General features: G+C 47.2%; 1 protein-coding gene across 3 annotated transcripts in view; it reads left to right on the top strand.

Moving 5' to 3' along the window:
• The window catches only part of VASH2 (vasohibin 2), a 38,317-nt gene extending 13,909 nt beyond the window's left edge, over positions 1-24,408 (top strand). For all 3 annotated transcript variants that reach the window (XM_004470985.5, XM_004470986.5, XM_058275188.2), the window contains exons 6-8: positions 4,948-5,329; positions 6,468-6,583; positions 21,353-24,408. In XM_004470985.5, coding sequence (XP_004471042.1) covers positions 4,948-5,329; positions 6,468-6,583; positions 21,353-21,425 — 571 coding nt within the window. In that variant the 3' untranslated portion in view covers positions 21,426-24,408. The remainder of the gene's footprint in view (positions 1-4,947; positions 5,330-6,467; positions 6,584-21,352) is intronic.
• The last annotated feature ends 265 nt before the right edge of the window (positions 24,409-24,673 follow it).

Genomic DNA, 24,673 nt, shown 5'->3' on the forward strand with positions numbered 1-24,673 from the left:
GGTCAGGGTCGGGTGTTCGGAGGGCGGCGCTCAGGCAGGGGACCAGCATTGGAAATGCAAGCTCGGGAGCCACGGGTGTCGAGGGGCTGATGGCCACTGTTCGAGGAGTGAGAAGAGAAAAAGATCGAGGGTGAAATTCCATTATTTTCTGGCTTAGTTGCACACAAATTGCCCATGAAAGAAGGAAAGTCAGAGAGGTAGAAGGAAAGCCAGGAGAGAGGACGTAAAGAAGTCAGCGGGGGAAGCGGACTTGGCCCAGTGGTTAGGGTGTCCGCCTACCACATGGGAGGTCCGTGGTTCAAACCCCGGGCCTCCTTGACCCGTGTGGAGCTGGCCCATGCGCAGTGCTGATGCGCGCAGGGAGTGCCCTGCCACGCAGGGGTGTCCCCCGCGTAGGGGAGCCCCACGCGCAAGGAGTGTGCCCATAAGGAGAGCCGCCCAGCACAAAAGAAAGTGCAACCTGCCCAGGAATGGTGCCTCACACAAGGAGAGTGACACAGCAAGATGCCGCAACAACAAGAAACAGATTCCTGGTGCCTCTGATGAGGATAGAAGTGGACACAGAAGAGGCAGTGAATGGGCACAGAGAGCAGACAATGGGATGGGGGGAGGGAAGAGAAATAAGTAAATAAATAAATCTTAAAAAAAAAAGTCAGCAGAAGGACCCGGGCTTCAGAATCAGATATGCCTTGGGCACCAGAGGCTGGGTCTCTTCTGCCTCTCGGCCTCCTGGAGAGCGGCATGAGCGGGGACTGGCTGAGCCTTTTGGAGTCTGCAGAGCACTTGCAAGCTGATCAGAACAAGATTGTCCACAGGTGCCTGGGCTGACATTTGAAAAATGGAACCTTGAGCTTTATCAAGGCCCCCCCCCCCCCCACCAGCCCTCCTGTGGACCTCCTCCCTGCTCCTCACAAAGATGTGCGGGGGAAGCCTGGCAGGAGGGCGGGGAGGAGGGGGCAGCAGCAGATGGCTTAGGGCCCCAGATCTCTGGTGGCGGGACTCAGTCAGCTACAGCTGTTCTGCAGAGCCTCGTGCTAGTTTAATAGGGGTGAACGATTGGCCAAGGATTTGGGCGTGGGGATGGGTGAGGGTGAACGACGAGGCCAGGGCCCTCCCTGGCTGGGTGAGCTAACTGCAGAGCCGCTGACTGATGGCTGGCTGGGCGCTCCTGCCTCCAGGTCACATTAGGCTCGTCCTCGCACAATTGTAGTAAGCCCAAGCATCAGGTTACTGGAATTGCCTGAAATGTTTTGGGATTGGGGGAATAGCCCTATCGCCACCCTCTGGGCTTGTCCAAATCAGAACAGGAGAGTGTGCACTTGGTTTTCCTTTGTTCTTTTTTAAAAAAGATTTATTTATTCCCTGCCCCTTGTTGTTTGCTGTCTGCTCTTTGTGTCCATTTGCTGTGTGCTCTTTGTGTCTGCTCGTCTTCTCTTTAGGAGGCACCGGGAACTGAACCTGGGACCTTCCATGTGGGAAAGAGGTGTTCAGTCACTTGAGCCACGTCAGCTCCCTGCTTTGTTGTGTCTCTCATTGTCTCCTCTTTGTGTCTCTTTGTTGCGTCATCTTGTTACACCAGCTCGCTGTACTTGCCTGTTGTGCCGGCTCACTGGCTTGCTTGTCTTCTCCAGGAGGCACTGGGGACTGAACCTGGGACCTCCCATATGGTAGGCAGGAGCTCAATTGCTCAAGCCATCTCCACTTCTCCCTTTGTTCTTAAAGTTGTGGTATTTCAGAAAGGTGGCAGAGAACGGTCAGGGAGGGGGAAGTTCAGTTCACCCTGTTGAACTCAGAGAAATTTGACTCTTGGACAAAGACAGCAAACACAGACCTGAATTCTGAAAGTGACAGCATCGTTGTCTTCTCTTTGCTCCCTGTCAGCGTCCCTGTGCCCTGCTGTCCAGGTGGGGATGTGTCTGTATCTCCCATGGACCCTTCTGCAGGTCGCCAGGAACAAGCTCTGCCTCGACAGCTTTAAAACAAGTCGGCTCGGCTGCTGCTCGGAAGCCTGAATCCATGGGCTTCTCCTGCCTCGTTTTCTCCTTTCTGACTTTAGCTCGGATATCGGGATTCATTCGTGAAAACCCACTTCCTTTCGCCTTGCTTGAGCGTGTATGCACACTTTCATGTGCCCACTGGAGAGATCTTTGGTTCCAAATTTCGTTCTGAGTCATGGCAGCATCTGGGGGCCTTGCTGACCCTGTGGTGCATAACTGTGGTACGAAAGTCCATGGTTCATTCAAGGAACAGGTGCAGTAGCGGAGGCAGGTTGGGCATGGCCCCAGGAGGCCAGATGCTGGGCAGATTTTCCAGGAGCTTGAGGCACTGCTGCCCCCCTTGCCCTGGAAAAACTCAGGCTACCTCCCTGCCCTAATCCAGACTTCCTCGCCCCGCCCTCTCCGTTCCCACTTGCACCAGGACTGATGATTTACTAATCGCCATAATGATGGCACAAATCCTGGAGGTCGGTGGCTTGTGCCCTGATGGGCTGGTGGTCTCTACGGCCCCCTTCCGTCCTCCCCCTTCTCCCACCCGGCCGACTCTAAGCCTCATTCTGCTATCACCTTGCACGGGCTGCCCCTCTGTATTCCCAATCCGCTGGGCTTGCCTGTCTCACGTCCCACATCCCACTGTGTCTCACAAGTCCGTCTGAGTCTGCCTTCCCCCCACGACTGCGAGTGCTTCCAGAGAAGGGCTGCTTTCTTCATCCTGCCCCCACAGCCCGACCCTGCAGGGCGTCTGGCACGGTAGACTCTCACTGCGTAAGTGTTTGTTAAGCTGACTTCAACAACTGAGGAATGCCCTTCTTCCAGCCCCAAAGAACTTGTCCCAGAAAGCCAGTAAAATTTATGTAAGAGGACTCAGAGGGATGTGATTTCACTCCCTCACTGCCAGTTACTCTCACATGATGAAGTGAGGAGAAAGCAGGTAAACATTTTTATAGAGTAGAGCAGGGTGAGGGTGGAGGGCAGGGCTGACCTCGGGGCCGGGGCCTGGTCTCTCTCACCATCTTTATTCTAAGGCTATGTGGGTTAGCCCCCTGCCGAATCAGTTCTTCAAGGCTAAGAAAATGTAGCCTCACAATCTGAAGAAACAAAGGAATTCATTCTCTCAGTAAGCACGGACCATGCACTTCTCATAAGCTCTGCCCAGGGGATGCCAGGAAGAGCCACACAACCCCTGACATTACAAGATACAAACAATCAGGGTGCAGGGGGGGTCAGCACCAGGCACAGTGGGAGGTCTTGTGGGAGAGCACCTGGCCCTGGCCCGGGAAGGTGTCACACCTAGGAAGGGGGGCGGGGAGAGAGTACTGAGGCAGTTCCGGATCTGGGATGCAGCCTGGGTGAGCCATCGGGGGAGAGGGTGAGCACGCGGCACCCTTATCATTCATGGGTGGAGTGTCCAAGATTCCATGGTTCTTCTGAGAACCAGGAGGTCTCTGCCAGGGTTGAATCCCACATGCTAAAAGGATGATGTGTGAGTGAAGCCATCAGGGAAGTTATTTGTTCAATAGGAATGTACTTTAGTGTTGAGTTTGTTTTGGAGCGTAATTCTTTGAAAAGCTTCATAGATCACTGTGGTCTCATAGCTTTGTGCTGTACAAGGTCATGTTATGTAGAAGCCTTTTAAAATTTTCAGTTAGATTCAGTGTCACATTATGGGGGAGTTTCTGTGCTGAGTGCAGGAGGCACAGATCTGTGGATTCTTCATGGTCTTGGGAGTATATTATAAAATGCCAGGAGCCTACTGTAGGTCAACATACGGAGAGAAATGAGATCGTATAAAGAAGGGGGAAGGGACCAAATCACGGCAGGTCTTTGCCAAGGGGTTTGGACTAAGTCCCGGAGAAGAAGAGAGACACTGAAAAACCTTAAGCAGAAGAGTTGACTAAACTTTGGGTTAAATAGATCATTCTGGTCACTGCATGGAAAATGAATTGGGGTAGGGGCAAGAAATGGTGAACATAAGTTCTCAGAGTGGCGCCCACAGATTGAGCTATGCTCCTGCACAAGGCACGATGGTGCACCCTGGGTTATGGTTTACCCTAGAAACACTTCGGAGTCACCAAAGGCTTCAGCAGAGGAGTGGCCTGAGCTTTCAGTATCCTTCAAAGGAGCTGGATTCAGGCGTCACTACGGCCTAGCCAGGGCTGTCCTGGGACTCTGAGATGGGCTTCAGAATGTGATGCTTCTTGTCCATAGACTAGTACATGGAGTCAGCCGGGCAGGTGCTGGACCCAAACTGAGATAACGGTTAGAGGCCAGGTTACTAAATCTCAACAGGCCTATCAGTGGAGAGAGTCAAGGTGCGACTCCTAGCAGGTTGGGGACTGCTGGGGACTCCTAGCAGGTTGGGGATTGGTAGCTGGAAGCCACTTTCTATGTGGTCCCCAAGGATGCTGGCAGGGTGTCTCACGGCCAACTGACCCATTCTGATGCCTTTCTGTCCTTTACCATTGTCATCCAGATAATCAACAAATTTCTCTCCTCTTTGATTCTGGTTTTCATTTCTCCCCTGGACCATTGCAATGGCCTCTGATTCCTGGTCTGTCCCATGCGCTGCAGCCAGAATTAATATTTAAGGTCAAGTTACATGATTCTAATTACATAAAAAAAAACTTCAGTAGCTCCTCATCCCCTGTGGAAAACCAAAAGAGGGGAAAGTACCTTGCTATTGTTTTATTTTGCATTTATTTAATTACTAGAGGATGACAGGCTTTTTTCTGTCCCATATTTCTTTGGTTTAGTTTGCACCATTAGGTGCTCAAAGCTATTGAGTGAATCTTTTATAAAAGAATTAGTCTGGAACGGTTAGATGTGGGCCTGCTCAGAGGCAGAGGTGAGGACTCAATGACCCCACTGGGCCACTTCCCTTCCTGGGATCCCAAGGCTCTGAATGTCCAAGGCCTCCTTTCTCTCTCTTCCTTGACTCTCATTGTCTAAGATACTTAACCAATGGGCAGCCTTCCATCGAGCGATTCCCCATCAGCTTTAAAACCTATTTCTCAGGAAACTACTTTCACCATGTCGTGCTGGGGATTTATTGCAATGGCCGCTATGGCTCGCTGGGCATGAGCCGAAGGGCTGAGCTGATGGACAAGCCGTTGACCTTTCGGACTCTGAGTGACCTCATCTTTGACTTCGAAGACTCCTACAAGAAATACCTGCACACAGTCAAGAAGGTCAAGATTGGGCTGTACGTCCCCCATGAGCCTCATAGCTTCCAGCCCATTGAGTGGAAGCAGCTGGTCCTCAATGTCTCAAAGATGCTGAGGGCTGATATAAGGAAGGAGCTGGAGAAATATGCCAGGGACATGAGAATGAAGGTACGTACGGGAAAGACAATGCAAGTGATGCAGGACAGCTCTCTCCCCACTCTCTGTCTCTCTTGCCCCATGCCCCATGTACCTGGGATGGTCAAAGTTTCTTGAGGTTATCTTGCTTTGTGGCCACCCTATTAAAATGAAAAAGATAGGTCATTTACTATTTGAGGTGGACAATTAAATTTTCTCTTTGTACATACTACTTCAAAAGTAGTATGCTTCAATGCTAAAACCATTTCATATGTCACAATCAAAGCAAAGATTTTGCCTGTAATTGCTTCTGTGAAATCAGTTCTAAAATGCTAGCCATTTTAGACTGATGCTCTCGGGTGACCAATCATCCCATTTTGCCTGGAACTGAGGAGTTTCCCAGGATGTGAGGTTTTCAGTAAAGTTCTCGACAAACCAGGACAAGTTGGTCACCCTACTTTGTAATCTACTTTGTAGTCACATCACATTATAACTCTGCTTTGTCAGTTGCAAAGTCATTTGGCATAAAATTCCAACCTGGGGTCACAATAGCAAACTAAGGAGCGTTTGGTGTTCTGCTCTTAAACCTTTCCCCTCTACCAGTTTCATTTCCAAGGTGACATGATGCCCCTGGTACTCGTCCCTCCAGGGTTTGTGGGGTCACTGAGAGAAGGCCTGCGTGGAAGCTGGGGCCGACGGGAAAGGGATAAGGCTGATTTCAGGCCTGACTCTGCTGAGCACCTGGGAACTGGTCCTCATCACGCTGCCAGGAGACTCTTATCAGCGGAAACCACACTCTGCATGTGCATGGGTGGGAGAGACAGGGAGAGAACAAGCTGGTTTCCGGGATCAGGTAGATGGGAGTCTACCTTCAGGAGGAGAGGAACTTGCAGGAACCAAGCACACTCCTAACTGTTTTTGGAATCAGGCTCTGTTCCTCCCTTTGCCATGGGAAAGGGCGCAGCGTGCTCATCCTGACGGCCCTCTAGGGCGTGCAGCTTCGCTTCTTGCTGGTAGGAATGTGAGAGGAACATCTGTGTCTGCTTTGGAGGCCTTCCTGCTCAGTGCCTTTTAAACCAGGGGATCATCAATGGGGTGCTGTGCCTTAGGACAGACCTGGGGATGGAGATCCTTTAGGAACCAGTGTGGTGACTTCTCATGTCTCCTTCAGATCCTGAAACCTGCAAGTGCCCACTCTCCTATCCAAGTGAGAAGCCGGGGAAAATCCCTGTCCCCCCGCAGGAGACAGGCAAGCCCCCCGAGACGGCTTGGCAAGCGAGATAAATCGTGAGTAATATCTCCCCTTCTCCAGCTTGGGGCTCAACACATTTATTCTTGGAGCTCTCCTTGCCTAGGGACAAAGCTGTGTCCTGGGCTTGACATTGGAACCAGTGATCTCCAAGATGGCGGGCCCCTCATTCAGGGGCTATCTCTTATGGAAACTGCTCCGCCATGCCCACCAGCCCCGCTGCTCATGCTCTTCTGTCAGTTATACAAGTAATTGGAAGGCTAAGCCCCAGATGGCAAGAGCTGAAGAGCAGCTCCAGAAACAGGCAGTGTGTGAGGAGCACTGGACTCAGAATTAGGAAACTTGGTTTCTAGCGCGGCTACTTAAGAGCTATATGACCTCGGCATGTCATGTAACCTTCCTGGGTGTAAGTTTTCTCACCTATAAAATGGGGGTGGTTAGAATGTATGGACTTTCCTATCGTGCCCTGCACCAGTACAAAGCGTGGACGCTGTGCCTCTGGTGGATGGTGGCATTAGAAATACCCTCAGGCTCGTCCTCTTCCCTGGCTAACTCTCCTCCCCCGTTTTAGCCCTGAGGCTAGTGGTTCAACACCTACTTCCTGACTCATTTTTGACCCACTTTTAAGAAGTGTGACAGATTGGAGATGCTGAGGATGCCCAAAGTAACCGGTGATAATCCACTGGCAAATATTTGGGCCATAGTTATACTGGAAAAAAGTAAGACTTGTATTAATAATAGCGTGCCACGCCATCTGAGCCTCTTACCATGCCGGGGACCACGTGGCACCGTGCACAGAGGTCCCGGCTGAGCCGGGTTCTGCTGCCTGCTGGTCACACAGCCCAGGCAGCCTTCGTTTTCTTACCTGTAAATGAAGATAGACACTCTTCCTGCCTGCCTCACAAGGTCGCTGCAGGATCAGATTAGATCATGCAAGGAGGGTGCTTCGTTCATGGTGAACTGCCTTTATTCAAGCCACATCAGTCTTGTTGCATAAATAGGGAAAGTTTTATAAGTTTCATCTTCAGATGAAGAAACCAGAGCCCAGACAGGTTCATCTTATCCTAAGCCTCTAGCTGGCCAGTGAGGGAACTGGGGCCAGCACCCGGGGAGGCCCCCTGACCCTGGGGAGGTGGCAGTGGGGCTTCTGCTTTGGGGTGAACAGGGCAGGACTGAGCATTTTCAGTTCCAAGAAAGGTTCCCTACTTGTCCCATCCCATTTCCCATTGCCTGTCCAGGCTTTAGCATGTATAGCCGGAAGGGCCTTGGCTAAAATGACTGGTATGTAGGACTGAACAGGGAGAGCTAAGGAAGAGGGAGGGTTGGGTGTTACTGTGGCCAGACAGGCTGGGCATCAGGTTGGTTTCAGCATAGGCTTGTCTTTTTCGGGAGTAGGATGACGTCAAGCCTGCCTTACGTGGCCTCCTGACCCTAATGCTATGCTGACTACTGCCTCTATTTGACCCCTGAACCTGTCCTAACCCTATCTGTCAACCTCTCTGATTCAAACATCCATTAATGGGTGTCACCAAACAATGTGGCAGTTGTTTCAAGGGGCTATGAACATATAAACCCTTCCTGGAGGGTCACTGGCATAGAGAAAGGGACTCAGAAATAGGAATCTGGTTGCTCCTACAGCAGAGAGGGAGGCTCTTTAATCTGATTTATTATCCTTTTGGCCTGGGGGGCGGGGCGCTGAGTCACTCCCTTGGGCTCACAATCTCTAGCAAGTATTGAGCAGTCTATACAGCCCTTCTCTTCCCTCTGGACTTCAGAGTCTGGAGCAACCAAAAGCCTAAGCATACTATCTGGCAAAGGATTTATGCACAGAATAGCAGCTGGTGGTTTTTAAGATGATTCATGTTGGAGCCACGGGACTTGAACGCAGAGGAACGTCCCAGAGACATGTTCAGTTTTTAACCAGAAAAGGTTACCGTGATTGGCAATAAGGTCTTAGAAACTAGTTATGGGGACAAGTGTCAGGATAAGCTAGGTGGTGGCTTGAGAAGAGGGAGAATGAAAGTGAGTTTGGATGGTGGAATTTGAGGTGCTTCTGAAGACAGGAGGAATGTTCCAGAAACTGCTGAAAATGCAGACCTGGATTTGAGGACAGCGGAAATGATAACTGGAAATGACAGTGAAGAGAGCAGAGAAGAAGAAAAGAAGTGAGGACGAAGCCTGAGAGGGTCAGAAGAAGAAGAAGCAGAACAGAAGACGGGGAAGGGACAGCCAGAGCCCATGCTGTGACCGGTGACCATCTGGGAGCAAGGGGCACACCCGCTGTCGAATTGCGGCAGCTGGCATGCAAAGCGCCTTCTAGCATCCGGGGCCTGCTCACCTTCTCCTCGCCACTCTGAGGTCAGACTGCCCACCGAAAGCATCAGAGCAGGCCTGGGAATGGGGAGAAAAAGTCGGGAGAAGGGAGCAGTCTCCAGAGGGGTCAGGAGGACCTGCAGGCGGCTGGGGGCTCTCTTCCACCCCCTCCCCCTCCACGCCCGCGGTGGGGGAGGCCCCAGGCGCGTGGGGGGACTGTTCACGGTTCAGTAGAAACAGGTCTCCAAACAACGGTGGGGGTTGGCTGCAGCCAGCCCTTCTCCCAGGTAGAGCATTGATTCCCAGGAGTCCTAAAAACTCCTCCCAAGGGGTCAGAATCTTGAGTTTTGAATTTTTTTTTTCCACCATCAGGGCCAGGTGGCCTTGGAAGATTTTGATCATCAAAATCCTAAGGGGGAAGAGGTAAGTCCAGGTGACTTGTAGATTCACACTGACACTTTCATAAGAGCAAACCCAGTAAGACCGTAACGGTTTTGGGGGCAGGAGCCCTTGGCAGTTCTTTTCTCTTTTTCCCAGTGTTTGGAGGTCGGGAGGGGAATCTAGGTGGGCACTCTCTTGGCTGAGGTTTCAGGGTGGATTGGGGTGGTCTGAGGAGGGAAGATGCTCTCCCCAGTTCCTTCTAAACCTGACTTGTGAGTTGTAGGGCTGGGGAAGAGATTGCAGGAGCTGCCATGGTGGAGGAGAAAGAAGAGAAACGCAGAAGAGGAGAGTAAGATGAAGGGTGGGGAGCGGTGGGAAGCACCTTTTCCAGATCCCAGCTTGCATCACTCTCCAGGCTAGAACCCTGGACACCCTCAGACCTAGAGGTATGACTGAGAAAAGCAACTTCTCAGCTTCTTCCCATGGTCCCCACTAAGCAGGCTCTCTCCAGGTAATCTGGCTTTCAGTGAAGACATGAGAAAGTGATAAATATGGTTATGACCCAGTATCTCCCCCTGTCTCTGGGAATCTTATTGTAAGATGGCCAGGACTAGAGAGGACTTGGTGACTCTCTCATTGGATTATTATCTCAGCATTACATAAGGCCATCAGGTCATTTCTAAATGTGCTGGGTGTCATAAGGACGCTTGGGCATGGCCCAAAGGGTAGAAAATTACCATAACAGGCAAGAGGACCGTCAACCGTGGGGTCCCCTCCCCTGTGTGTGGATAATTTTAGTGGCTTTTTATCCCCATCCACCTCCTCCCTACAGCTGGAGGTATTTCCAGCCCCAAATTCCTCTCCGTTTTTGCACTTGTCTGAATAATCCTTCTAGAAAAGAGGATCAGTGTCACTGGGTTGACAAAAGAGCGTCAGCTGAGTGGGAGGGCAAGTAGCAACGACCAAACTAGCATCAGCTGAGGCAAAGTTTCCAAAGGGAACTGGGGGCTCCCCCAACCCCCTCCACCCACGAATCCTTTCTTATACTCTGCTCCCCTAGGAGTGTTTAAAATATCTTCACAGAAGAGTCAAGTGCTTTCCCTCCCTGTGGCTCTTAAAGAGACAGGGAGATGGACGTTGAGATCCCAAGTTAAAGGCCCTCTGTGAGCTTGAACCGACTCTTTCACAATCTGGAGCTCCACTCCCTTGGAGCCCTTCACTGAGGGGCATTCACAGGGGTTGCCGCCCTGGGCCAGGGCTGCCCTCTGGGGACGCGGAGTTAGAAATGTGGTGGGAGAGGCAGAGTTTGCATATCACAGTGATAGGAGGTGCTCCCTAGTAGGGCATGGTGGGATGGGGTTGCAGAGATAAATATCCCACAAAGCTCCACTGCCCGAGAAAGAACCTTGCACCTAAAAGGCCAGCAACGCCCCCGGTGAGAAGCACGAATGCTCTCTGAGGTCCTCTCCATCCCTGGCACCGCTGACGGCGCACAGCTCTTGGCTCGCAGCCTGTGGCCAGAGCCTGGTGGAGTAGGAGTGAGCGGACAGCGGTTTCCTGGCTGGGCTGCCTGCGTTGGCATGGAAGCAGCTCACACCCGCTGGAATGCCACGTGGAACATTCTTCTAAATGGGGACAAGAATCCCGAGGACCCATGAGATTCTCTTTGTCTTTTCTCCCCATCTCACTCTTTTTTTTCCTTCTGTCCTGTCTCCTCTCAGCTCGGCATGTTTCTTTTCGTCGCCTTTCCCCTCCTTGGTTTCTGGGGCAGCTCGTGCTGGCTCTGCTCACCCTGCTGGAGACCCTGGGTCCCAGAGGCTCATAAGCCCTGCCTTAAGATAAAGTGTCCTTTCCCCGCAGGGCCACAAGCTGGACAGTGGAATTCTTGCTCTCTTCTGTGCTGGAGGATTACATAGCTCCAGACACTGGCTGAGTGAGTGCAGAGGCTGTTTCAGGAAGCCATAGAGAAGAAATGTGGTTCCGTGAGCTAATCACATGGAAGATATTTTGAATGGGGCCCAAGACGGCATTCTCCTTGGACCCCAAGCGAGAACATATCCCCATGGTGGAAAGGAGAAAATTTCCTTAGGTTAGAAGGCAGAGGGGAAGCAGAAAAGAAAAGTAAGAAGGCTATGGAGGGAAAAATGAAACCTCCATGATCATAGGGAATTTCTTTCCTGAAGTCCAGAGAAGGTGCATTCCATTTCCACCCAGCCCGTCTTGGCTCCCTACTGAATTTCACAGGGTACATGATGCCTGGGGTTGCGTGGAGAAGCCGGCTGTGGAATGCTGAGCTTTTTCAGGAAAGACTGCCTTAGGCGGCAGAAGCAGGTGCAGACAAGGTCAGGGTCTCCGGAGCTCAGGGCCTCTTGGTAACAGACAGAAGACGTGAGTTCAGAGCCTGGAAGCTGTGCCCTGGAGGCTACAACAGTGGCCTGTGGCTCCTGGTCTCCGGCCAGAGGGTCTTGCCCGGGGAGGGTTCTGAAGGGAAGGGCGCCGGCTGGGGACTCTATCTGGTGCTGAATCTGCCTTGGCGGGGGCCTCTCTGCTTAGAGCACCTTCAGCTGTCTGCCCGTCAGCTGCCAGTGGTGCCTCCAGTCCTGGAAGCGAAGGAATGTGAGGGCGGAGCACAGCTGGCCCTGAGTGAGGGTGACAGGTGTGGAGGGCACTCTCCACTTGGCTCCTCCAGCTGAGGCCCCATACTTGGCGAGCGTGGCTTACCCCAGCAGGACACAGATCCTAAACTGGGGCGTGGCCTGACCTGATTCCTTCCGACGTGACAGGAGTGGACGTCCTGAGTGCTCCTACTTAAACTTCCAAATGCTAAGCCAGCAACGCCCCTCACTTACACCCTTGCCTTCGGCATTGAGGACTGAGAGGCTAACATAAGACTTGCACCTGTACCACACATCCACTTCTAGAATCCTGAGTCCCCAAGGAACACAGCTCAACTAGTAGTGGTAAGTGTGCTTGTGAGTGTGAGTGCACACAAACACACAGGCATGTGCATGCCCCCACCCGAAGTTGTGACCCCAGGGGAGACAAGCAAGAAGCGTGACTGATGGATGGTCATCATGCAGACCTGAACTGACAACCCTCTAAGGCCAGTTGGACGGTGTCCCTGCATCTTATGCTTGTTGGGGGGCGGGGCAAGAAGTAAATTTCCATTGGAAGAAAGGGATTGAATTTTGATTTCACTGAAGCAGGGCCTGTTATTTGAAATCCCAATACCTAGCAAGGTACCTGGCACAAAGTGCTGCTTAATAAATTCTGGTGAACAAGTCAGTAGCAAGCAAGCCTTAGGGGACCTGCTCTACTGGCTGCCAGCAGGGCCCGCCGATCCATCCCGTCCAACAGCAGCTGGGTGGACAGAGGAGGCTTGAGAAGGGAGGCCAGCAGGGGCCTCAGACATAGCCCTCAGCCAGGGGCGCACCCAGGAGTTGGTGGCTTACGTAGATCCTATAAGTCTTCCCTCCACTTGCTGCTGCTTCTCTTTTTCTTTTTCTTTATTTTTTTATTAGAGAAGTTGTAGGTTTACAAAAAAGTCATGCATGAAATACAGAGTTCCCATATACCACCAATTATTAACTCCTTGCATTAGTGTGGTATAGTTGTTACAACTGATGAACAAACATTTGTATAACTACTATGAACTATAGTTCATGGTTTACATTAGGCTTCACTATTTGTATTGTTCAGTCCTATGTTTGTTTGTTTTTTAAGTTTATTGTATTAACGTATATACAACCTAGAATTTCTCCTTTTAGCCACATTCCAATATATAATTGTTCACAATGTTGTGCTACCATTACTGCCATCCAAGCCTTTTCTACTAGTAGGAAGTCTGCCCCTGCTTTTCTTACACTCAGTCTTGCACATACAGCAGGGTATGTACAGCCGCATGATGTGGCAGTGTCCCCGCTTAGGTCCCCAAAAGCTGCTGTGACTTTCTAGTTGAGGCTTCTTTTCGCTTCACGAGGCCAACAAGCTCTTCCTGGGCGTTGAGGCTGTGTCGGTGTGTGAAGGATTCGGCGCGTCACTTGGCACACGTAGGAAGGGATGGTTCACTCGCCCCATCAGGGCTTAGGTAGCAGTATTAGGTGGTGGCATCTGCTGTAGAATGGTGTCTCTGTGGAAACACCACCCCCGCTGCAGGCGCCTCAGCGGCTCTGCTCTTGCAGTGTAGTCCCACAGCTGGGGTGAAGGGTAGACCTGAGACTGGGCCCCCAGCTTTCATTCACCCTAGTCCACGTACAGAACAACAGATGACCTGGGGTTTTCCTCTTGTGTGGAGAGAGACATGTGGCCCCCTTTCTCCCGCCACACAGTGAGTCAAAGGAAAATGAGTTCAAAAGAAACTTGAGAAAAGTCTCCGAGCCCTCTTCTCCTAAAACAGAAGGCAGTAGAGAGCCTTACAAGAGGCATGCCATTTGATTTCTTTCCCTCGTTCGGATTGGGAGGGGGTTGGAGAAATACATTGTTCAGTCTAAAATAATAACCCTGGATCTGACGAAAGGTTTTGGGCAAGTGCAGACCCAGCTGAATCATCATCCTGGTGCTTGTGTTTCTTAAAAATAAATCCTCTTGCAATATTCTAATTATAGCTGGGGGAGCACTTGGAAGAGGCCTCTCCACACACAGCAGGCTCACCCAGTTCTGGCCTGCGGTGAGCTGGCAGGCACTGAGGAGTATTTGTGGCTGCGCCCCAGGGCAGGTGGCACGCTGCGATAACCCACTAGGGCCCTTGGCCAGGCCAGGAAATTGCAGCCACTGTTGCTGTGAAAGATGGTTTCATCTGCCGGGCAGTTCATTGGGAATCTCAGTTTAACTGTTTTTCCACCAGTATTAACCCTTTACCTCATGTGGGTTCTAGGTATCTAGAGGGAGGAGGGACTGGTGGGATTGGAGATAGAGGAAGGACACAACCTGGTTTCTTTCCTTTGGAAGCCCTCAGGCCATCTGGTGTTGCAGAACCTCATTCAACTATGCCCGTAGGCGGGGTGCCCAAGTGGCTTTCAGGAGTACATTAGTAAAGCCACTCCTATGCAGAAAAAAATAGCCTCCTCCTTGCTTATTCTTAGAATGTTGACTTGGGTAACTTGAATTCCTGGCTTAGGAATTAGTTTAAAAAAGTAGCAAGATCCCATGATCAAGGCAACAGAGGAAGCCCTGTGGGCCACTTCCACACTGGTGAGCACTCCGCCAAAGCTCCCTGAGCGGGGCAGGAGAGTCTGCAGTGGGAATTCGTGGGAGCATTCCCTTGGTCCCCGCTCTCATACTGCTTAGTTGCCCAAACAGGTTCAAGGATTATGAATCGGCAGGATTCTCTAACAGACATACAAGAGAAAATGCTATAGAACAGAGAGTAAAGAGCCAGGGAGTGCCAAGTCAAGGAGGCAGAAAACTCTATGGAAGAAGTGACATTGGCATTGACCTAGAAGGACGGCGAGTGGCCTTGGGGAGGGTGTGGAGGCAGGAACGTCCACTGCGCCCTTCTCGGACACCTGTGAGGCTGTTTGATTGGGGGGGTAGCGGGGGGAGGCTTGCAAAGGGATTAAGGGCATGGGCTGTAGATGCAGTCTGTCTGGAAATTAACTCTGACTCCACCACTTGACAGCCTTGTGACTATTCACAGAGTTGCAGGCCCCGCAGGTTCCCAAACTTTCCGTGCCTGTTTCCCCCTCCATAAAACGTGTAGTAACGATATCAGCCCCACAGTGTTACTCCACGTAAAGCTCTTAGAACAGTGCCGGGCACAGAGGCGCTTAGAGGAACCTTTTCTAATGATGATAGCCTGACACCTGCAAGGGGAGGGGGGAAACTGGTGAAGAGCTGAGGAATGGTGTAGAAAAAGGGAGGCCAGAGACCCGCAAACTAAATTTCGTAGATTTTCAAGGGTGCCAATAGCAGATCACAGGCAAAGGTAAATGTGGAGTTTTAGGAACAAACGGAAAAACGTGAAAACTCCAGTCCTCGGGGCTGAAGGGCTCAAAGGTGAGCAAGTCGGGCAAGGGACAGCAACAGTGGTTTTGCTGCGGAGATGCCATGTCTGGCAGGCGAGCCACAGCGATCCCAGTGGAGCCCATGTTGCAGGGATGAGTGGCTGGGGTTTGTTCCTGTGGTCCTTCCTGGCCACCGACCCCCAGCAGGTGCTCCTGGGCACAGGGCTGAGAGAGAGAGTAACTCATTACCAATCTATCCCCCCACCATGGGGCAAAAAGAAAAACCAAAAACAACAGTAGTAAGCAGGGACATGCTCTCCGTATTTCACACACTAAGCTTCCCAATTGCCTCAGTGCTGTCAATAGGCTCGTGCCTGAGTTAGCTTTGTGTTAACGAGCTAGTGGAGGGAAACGGTATGGTTAGGATTCGGTTTGGCTGTGGGTGAGGTGAGGTTTAGGTTGTGGCTTAAACATAACTTGCTGTTATGTAAACGCCCCACAGAGGTGGCAGAGGGTTTCTGACTGCACTGCCACCTTTCGCGTGACAGCAAGGTCTAAGCGCCAGACGGTTCATCCACATTCCAGTTAGCAGGAAGAGAAAGGGAGAGAAAAAGAGAAAGGACGACAGGCCGGGTGTCTTTAAAAGAGGAGTCTGGGTAGAGCTGACGGCCACACCACACGGTAAATCTCACCAGCTCCTCCTTCGCCAAGGCCAGATCTGGCTGCGGGGAGGCTGGTTTCAGCAGCTACGGTCCCAGCTGCCTACTGGGGCTGTTTTTAATACAGAAGGGGAGGGTGGATATTGAGAGGCAACTAACAGACTCTGCCATACACAGATAATTAAAAATGGCCACTGCAAAAATCATTTAATACACGTGTAATTTATATTTGGATAAGTGGAAATCATGCTCTAGGAAATGTCCCCTCTCCCATTTAATCCTTTTGTAAAGCAAGGAATGCATATAGGTACCTCAAGGTTATCCTTTGGTAAGTGGATTTTCAATTATTGGATTTTCTGAAAGTGGGGCATGCTGTGTATGTGTGTGTGTGGCGTGGTAGATTTACCTTCCTAACTACATTTACCTTAAGCTGATGCTAATTTACGGGGAGTCTACCTGAGAAAGGAAGTTCCAACTTAGCTATTTGTGAAGATGATACCAACTCAGGCAAAGACACAGAGAGCGCCTCTCAGGCTTTATGACAGAATGAACAAGGCACACATGGTTCCTTAAACCTGACTTGTACATAAGAACCCTAGTTCTCTCCGTAGAGGGCTGAGGACCAAGGCAAGAATGTAAGTTGAAGTTTGAATCCCCAAGCAAAACTGTGCACCTTTCACCATCAACCGAGAACGGCCGGGTGGGTCCCTGGCAGGCGCTCGGCACCGCGGGCCATGGCGCTGTGGCAGGCAGGCGCTGTCTTCCAGGGCGCGCTGCACGGAAGCCCGGGCCTGCCGATGAAATGAGCAGGGGTCTCGGCACAAGGAGTTCTGGTCGCTCTACCAGCTGCCAGCCATATCGACTAGCATTGTTTGTGTGCCCCAGGCACAAAGAGACACGGAGAAATGACAAGCTTCATTAACTGCTAACAATTTAGTCTAATTACAGAAGCAAATATATGGTCCAATTGAAAAAACGAGCCCTATGCAATACAGAGACAAGTAAGGCTACACATTGTTTTAATAGGGTTGAGGAGCAAGTCAGGAAAAGTTTCTTTCTTTTAGTTGTCCTAACATATATACAGCATAAATCTTCTCATCCCAGTTGCTCCCAAGCACACCATTCAGTGGGATTAATCACAGTCACAGTTGCAGGACCCTCACTGCCGTCCACTACTTGAACTTTCCCTTCACCCCAAACAGAAACCCAACACTCATTTTGCATTATCTCCCCACTGCTTCTGTCCCTCACAGCCCTGGCAACCTGAACCCTCCTTCCTGTTCCTATGAGTTCACATATTCTGATATTCTCTTTGTGGTTACCATCGAGCTTAAATTTAATCCCCTAAATTTGTAACAGTCTGTATTAGACAACCAAAGGGGTGCCAATGCAAAATACCAGAAATTGGTGGTTTTGTTTTCTCTTGTGACTTACTTTCTCTTTTTTATCCCCCACCCCCTGGCTTTTTTTTTTTTTTTCGCTTGCTGTCTGCTGTGTCCATTTGCTGTGTGTTGTTGTTGCGTCCCCTTGCTGAGTTGGCGCTCCGCGGCACGTGCAGGCCAGGCGGCTCTCCGCAGCGTGCAGGCCAGCCTGCCTTCACAAGGAGGCCCCAGGATGTGAACCCAGGGCCTCCCATATGGTAGATGGAGTCCAACTGATTGAGCCAGAGCCACTTCCCTGGCTGGTTTTTATAAAGGGTATTTATTTGGGGTAGGAGCTTATTGATACCAGACCATAAAGTGTAAGTTACTTCCTTCACCAAAGTCTACTTTCATGTGTTGGAGCAAGATGGCTGCCGACATCTGCCAGGGTTCAGGCTTCCTGGATTCCTCCCTTCCTTCTTCTCTTGCTTCTCTCTGGGTTCAGGGTTCCTCTCTTCCTGAGGCTTGCTTCTCTTTCCTCTGTGAGCTTACTTCCTGGGGCTCCAGCTTAAGACTTCAGCATCAGACTCCAACATCCAAACTCCAACATCAAAAACCTTCAACTCTGTCCTCTGCCATGCCTTTTAACTGTGAGTCCCCACCCACCAAGGGGTAGGGACTCAATGCCCTAACGATGTGGCCCAATCAAAGCCCTAATCATAACTTAATCATGACCAAATTACAAACATAATCTAATATCTATTTTTGGAATTCATAACCACATCAGATTGCTACACTATCTCATTTTCTTTGATACTAATTTAACTTCAGTAGAATACACACACCATTCCTCTACCCCTCCAAACCCCCATGTTCTTGTCACAAATTCAGGTTCATACACTATGAGTTTTCACTGAGTTATCATTACATTTTGTGCATTTGCCTTTTACATCTTGCAGGAAGTAAAAAGTAGAGTTAAACCAAAAATACAATAGTATTGGTATTTATAATTTACCCATGCCATTTTTTTTTAGGAGGTACTGGGCATTGAACCCAGGACCTTGTACATGGGAAGCAGGCGCTCGACCACCGAGCTACATCCACTCCCCAATGAGAGTTTACTTTTTCATTTATTTGTTTGATTTTAGGAGGTACCAGGGATTGAACCTAGGACCTTGTACAAGGGAAGCAGGTGCTCAACCACTGGAGCTACATCTGCTCCCCCATGCCATTATCTTTTTACCAACTTCATTTCTTCCCATGGCTTCAGTCAGTTGTCCAGTGTCCTCTCCTCTCAGTGCTCTTTAGCATCTCTTGTAGGGCTGGTCTGGTGGTGACAAAGTCCCTCAGCTTCTGATTATCTGAGAATGTCTTAATTCCTCCCTAATGTATGAAAGACAGTTTTGCTGGATACAGATTTTTTTTGCTTTTGGCATTTATAAACGTCTTCCCACTGCCTTCTTGGCTCTATGGTTTCCAATGAGAAAAAGGCGCTTAATCTTACTGAGGCTTCCTTGCACATACTTCTTTCTTGTGGCTTTCAGAATTCTTTATCGTTGGCATTTGCTAGTTAGATTATAACATGGCATGGTGTGGATCAGTTGGGTTTATCCTGTGTGGAATTCATGGAGCATCTTGGATGTGCACATTCATGCCTTTCATTAAATGTGGGAAGTTTTTAGCCAGTTTTCCTTTGAATATTCTCCTGCTCCTTTCTCACTCCTTCTCCTCCTTGGATTCCCACCATGCCTACATTGGTGGTGCTGGGTGGTGTCGCAGGTTCCTCAGACTCTGTTCACCTTTCTTCATTCTTTCTTCTTTATGCTTTTCAGACTGGATGATTGTCTTACCCTCAAGTTCACTGATTCTTTTTCTGTCATCTCCAATCTGCCATCAACCCCCTCTAGGGAATTTTTTATTTCTCTTCTGTTTGGTTCCTTTTCATAATTTCCATCTCTACTGATATTCTGTTTGTGTTCATCTATCATTTTCCTGATCTTTTCGTTCTCAGTCCATCCTTTCCTTTAGAATTTTGAGCAAATTTAGGATTAAAAAAAATCTTTTTCTGGAGTGTCCAAGTCTGATGGTCCTCACTGATATGTTTCTAATCCTTTATCTTCTTTTTGCCTGGGCCATCACATCCTGTAATCTTTTGTTGAAACCGCGACATTTTGATATTTTAAATGTGTTATCACTGGAATTTAGACTTTGAGGTTGTCTGTTCCTTAAGCTTGTATCCAGCTAGCGTTATGACAGAACTTTCTTTGAATACCAGGAGCTAACAACAAAAAAAAGGAAAAAAAGAAAACATCTTCCCCAGTCTTTGCAGGTTGACCTGTGTTAGTGTTCTCCTTCAGGGCTTATCCAAACAGTGCATTTAGAGAATAGCTCCAGAACAAAGTATCTTGCCTTGGGTATACACATGTGGTTCTAGGAATCCCCCATAAATCAATGTCCTCTTTTCCCTAGAAGACCATGAAGTCCTGGGCACTAGACTGTATGTTCTACAGCCAGGTGTCCCTTGCCCCAAGCAGTCACTTGACTGCAGAGAACGCTTTGTGTGCTGCTTTCCACACGTAGGGTTAAGTTCTGGGACTGCAAGTCCCTCTGGCCACCACCAGACATATGTGCCAGGCATACAAGCTCCCTGTATATGAACAGGGGTTACTCTGCTCCCTCTGGAACTGGGACCAAAGACCTGCACTGGGAGTGCAGGCCAGCTCTGAGTTGAGCCAGTGAGATGACATAAGAGCCTGCCACTCTTAGGAAGTCTTTTTCTTGGTTCGGTGCTCACCCTGTTTACCAGTCCTTTGGCTTTCTGGCGTTTTAAGAAAGATGTTACTGCTGGTTCTTACTGGTTGTTCAAAGCTTCTCACTCTGCCATCTGGATCAGGACGGAGCTCTGTACTTGATGTCAGGAAGGGTTTCTTGACCACCTTGAGCAGTCAAGTTGTAGAGGGGATGATCATAACCTGGTGATGACTGTTCCTTCGCATCTAAGAAAGTCTGTGTGTGGGGGTGTGTGTGCACATGTGTAGGGGTAGTGGCGTTTGTGGCCAGAGCCTAAGGTCCTGCAGACAAGCTAGTTGCTGATTTCTAGTCTGTCAACACTGAGTTGGACTACTTACATGCCAGGGAAAACCACTTGCTGTTAGGGAATCAAAGATTTAAAGCAAGAATTTGAAAATAATTACATTTGCATTTTGACCTTTGGGAAAAAAAAAACACTCAAGAAGGTTCTCATGTAAGCTAAAAATGTCTTTGATCTTCTTTGAGAAATGGCTAAATGTGAAACTTCTGAATCAGAATTCAGTAGACATATTGAATATCCTAAACTTGGTTTGTGAGCTTGGTATTTCTTATCCAAGAAGGTAAGAAGAAATGCAGAAGTTGTAAGGTAAATTGTGAGATGCTTACACGTAGATTTATACTGGAGAGTCATTTAGGAAATGTCTTTTAATGAAGACAGATGATGTGCAATTTAATTATTTTTCTCCCCAGTTTGAAAATATCTTCTTAGATGATTTCACATAAATGTTCAAGTGCAGTTTTATTTCGGAAGTACTTTAGGAAACATTTTTAGGGGAATGATTTGTTACTTAATGATTTTCCACAATAAACATGCTTTTTCAGATTAATTCTAAAAGATTCGCCCTGATTTTATACACACAAATTTGGAATAATAATCCTATAGGAAAGATAAGCAAGTCTTTCCACAGGAAACTGAGTTCCCATTAGTGACTCCTGGCCTTCCTCTGGGGCACAGACACTGGAAGGTCAGTGTTTCAAGCACTGGGCTCAGATTTTTAGTTCTACTATAGTATATATGCCTTTTTAGATTCTTGCAAGGTTTACAGATAACTGGATTTCATACATTATAGTGTGACCAAATTCAAGCTTTAAGGATGCACATACTAGCTCATTTAGCAATGTGCAAAATTTTTTGAACTCTACAAAAGCCTGTTAACAATGCTCCTTAAAACATGTAAAGGTGGACTTAAGAACAAGAGGCAGCACTGGGAGTGAAGGTTAGCAGAGGGGATCAAGTATCAGAAGGGTTAGGAAAACTGAGTAGAGGCCCTTGAAAATACTAAATTATTTTTGTCTCCCTCATCCTCCCCTCACTCCACCTGTCTATCTTTTACCCTTAGGCCTGCACTGCCTGAAAAGAAGGTGGCTGATCTCAGCACACTGAATGAAGTGGGCTATCAGATCCGGATTTAGCCAAGCCCTAATGACCAGCAAGAGAGTTTCTGTGGTGCTTCTCTCTGCACTTTACCCAGCATCTTCAGAAGGGACTGCAACTATTTATTAAGAATGTGTGAATTTTATATTTAAGAATTCACCTGGAAATAGGATCTGAGTGGACAGTAACAATTAACTTTAAAAAATTTACAAAGAGACAACCATGAAAACTGAAAGCTGAAGTAATAAATGCCCTGGGGTTGGACCATCTCACTCACTCAAGACTAAAACAGTAACAACCATAACTATGGTTTTTATATTTTTCCATATGCCTATTTTCTTTTACTTGCTTTGAACATTTTTTTCTCACCCGCAGTAAATGTTCATGACATCTTCTCTCCTGTTTTGGATATAAGGTAACTCAATCAGTATTAATGACTTTTTCAGCAATAACAGAAGCAAAGGTGGGTGGGTTTTTGTTTTTTTTAAAGCAGTCAATGTTACCTCAGCATCTTGACATCAGATATGCAACTTAACAGTGTTTTGTTATTTTTTATATTCTCTTTGTATTGTTTCCCCAATATTTCCTACGGGGATTTCCACAAGTTTGGAGTCTTTTTCCTGGTGCAACATGTGATAAGAGTTAAGGTATTATATGCAAGTGTTTTATTATAAAGCACTGAAATTCTTCTGGCAATACGGGAAACCATTTTCAGGACCCTGGAGTTATTTCCTTCTTAATCTTTCTTAAAGCAGTTTTGTTCTTTCATAACAAAGAAAAAAAAGTCACATTGAGAAGCTAGTCTGTGTTCTGTCACTAACATTTAAACTTTGCAGATTCCAGCAAAAAGCACGAGATTATGTGCTGTTACACAAATTTAGCAGTGTTGCAATTACCTCTGACAGTAGTTCACTTAGAAAGAGGCAAAGTGGTCAGGCGCAAATCAACAGATCTTGCTAGCCAGATACCTGTCTGTTTACATTTCTTCTGATTTTTAACCTCCTAGTCAGGCCTTGATTCTGAAGGACTCACTGCTAAAAAGATGTTTTCTGATGTCTTATATTAAGACCAAATGCACACGATGTGATCTTTTTCTGGTACCTTGTTTTTAGGTACCACGTCATGACATTTAGGAACTAGTAATGGAAAATACAATTAGAGATTCAAGAACATTTTTTTTTTCAATGGAAAAGTCAGTACAGTGTTACACCTTATAGTGTAATTTAGTCCATGAAGTACAGTATGACTATCTGGTCTTGCAGAGGGTAGTTACAGTGTAACTTCTGGCTGTAGACCACATAGAATAACTGCAACATATATAGCGTGTATGTCTTCAAGAGCACAGCTTTGATTTCATTTGTTTTATCTTAGCAACCATGCCAGCAGATTAGACCAAAAGGCATACTTAAGTGATGTCTGCTAGTCAACAAAAGTGTTATTCAGTCTTACTGCTTCCCTTTTGACCGAAGATAGTTATAGGAAAGGATTAAAAGTATAAGAATCTTCACGATGAGATTCTTTATCGAGAAAACCTCAGGTGGTGAAATGGAGTTTATTCTCCAGCCACAAGCTCACTTTTCCCTAAAAATCAATATTATTAATGGGAAGAACAGTTTTCTTTAAAAAGAAGGAAGTCTAATGATGAGTTTCATGAACAGGACCAAGTCAGCGTACATTGTAGATTAAAATACAGTAAAAGTTTAAAATCCTGAATTTAATTATTTTCCTCAAGAATATCATTATCAGTAAAGCTTAAAATCAGTTATCTTTGTATATCTTCACAAGACAAACTCAATTGTAGCCTGCCTCATGACTGCAGTCGTCTGTGAATTATTTCATTCTCATTTTAAAAAGTTCTTAGCTGTTTCTCTCTCTAACCTTCAGTTTATCCTTCTGAAACTTTTTTTTATATTCACTAAATATTCTACTTACAACATTGCAACCACCTAAGAGCCTGAAATAGGATTTGCCAAGTATTACTTAAGTATTGTTACATCTAAAATAGAGAATGTCAAACAGTTGCATAGCCTCTTGCTTCCCACAAAAAAGGGAAAACATATACAAACTGTTTCTAATGTGCTGATATATAAGCCTTAAAACTGTCAACTGGCTTGTTGAGACAATTATTAACCTAATTTCTTCCATCATCATTTCTTAAGATTCATTTCCCCAAACCAAGGTTTAGTCACAGAAACATGAAAATTCATTTAAAATATTCTTAGTTTAGGTCATTCTATTTGTTTCTATAAGTTTTTAAGAAGAGAAAAGCAAGGTATCAAACTCTTAAATTCTAATGCAGTAATTTCATTAAAACAATATTAAGGCCAAAAAACCCCCACAAAAAAAATTTAAAAACCCACGACATGTCCCCACCTCCCCACCCTCCAGAACTGAGTTTACAGACTGGCCATGATTCAAAAGATAAAAAATAAAACTATGCCATGATCTGAAATCTAGTTTAAAATCAGTTAATGCAAGAGAAATTTTAGGCTTATGCTATCATGGCAAAATATGCAAAGTTTAAATGTATGACAGAAATCTTGATTTTAGACTGTATGTTGTGCTGTTTTGAGTACACTTTATTTCAGAAAGTGATTTTTAGTATTTTCTATACACTCTGAAATCATGAGCATTTCTCTTTTTCTAAGTCACTTATTTCATATGGATTTTATTAATAGATATTGGTAAATAGGACTTTGGAAATCTTAATTCAGTATACTTATTATACCCGAGGCTTTTGTAAGCTATAGTTTTATGTACAACTTTGTACAGTTTTTTTGACATACAATTCAGAATCTTGTTTATTCTCTTGGACTTTGCTCTGGCTAACACATTTTTTTTTTAATCTTTAAGAAAAACTGTGATTGTTTTAGTGGGTATTTTTCTAAGTAAATGAAAACTTGTACAATGGTATTTTAGAGGATGCCAGATAAGTGCATGTTTCAAGTTACAATGTTTTTCTCATCACTTGTATGTTTATACACAGCATGGGACTTTAATAAAAACCATCCTGGAAACTTAGGGACTTTCTTTTCCTTCTAAAAATGTAACCTGGTGTGGTTTTTTCCCCTTATCATATGCTTCTTTTCTAATGATCTAATTTATCATTCTCTCACCTTTCTTTTCACAATTTTCAGACTCTGTATTAAATATTACTATTTTTGCATATGTCTTCACTTAATCACTTATTTTTTTTCTTTAGCATCACCCTAAGTAATGAAGACTAAAAGAGGTAATGAAATAGTTCAGAAGAAACAGCAGGCCAGCTTAGAGCTTAGCACACCTA

The sequence above is a fragment of the Dasypus novemcinctus genome, chromosome 13 (genome assembly GCF_030445035.2).
Source record: "Dasypus novemcinctus isolate mDasNov1 chromosome 13, mDasNov1.1.hap2, whole genome shotgun sequence".
Lineage (NCBI taxonomy): Eukaryota > Metazoa > Chordata > Mammalia > Cingulata > Dasypodidae > Dasypus > Dasypus novemcinctus.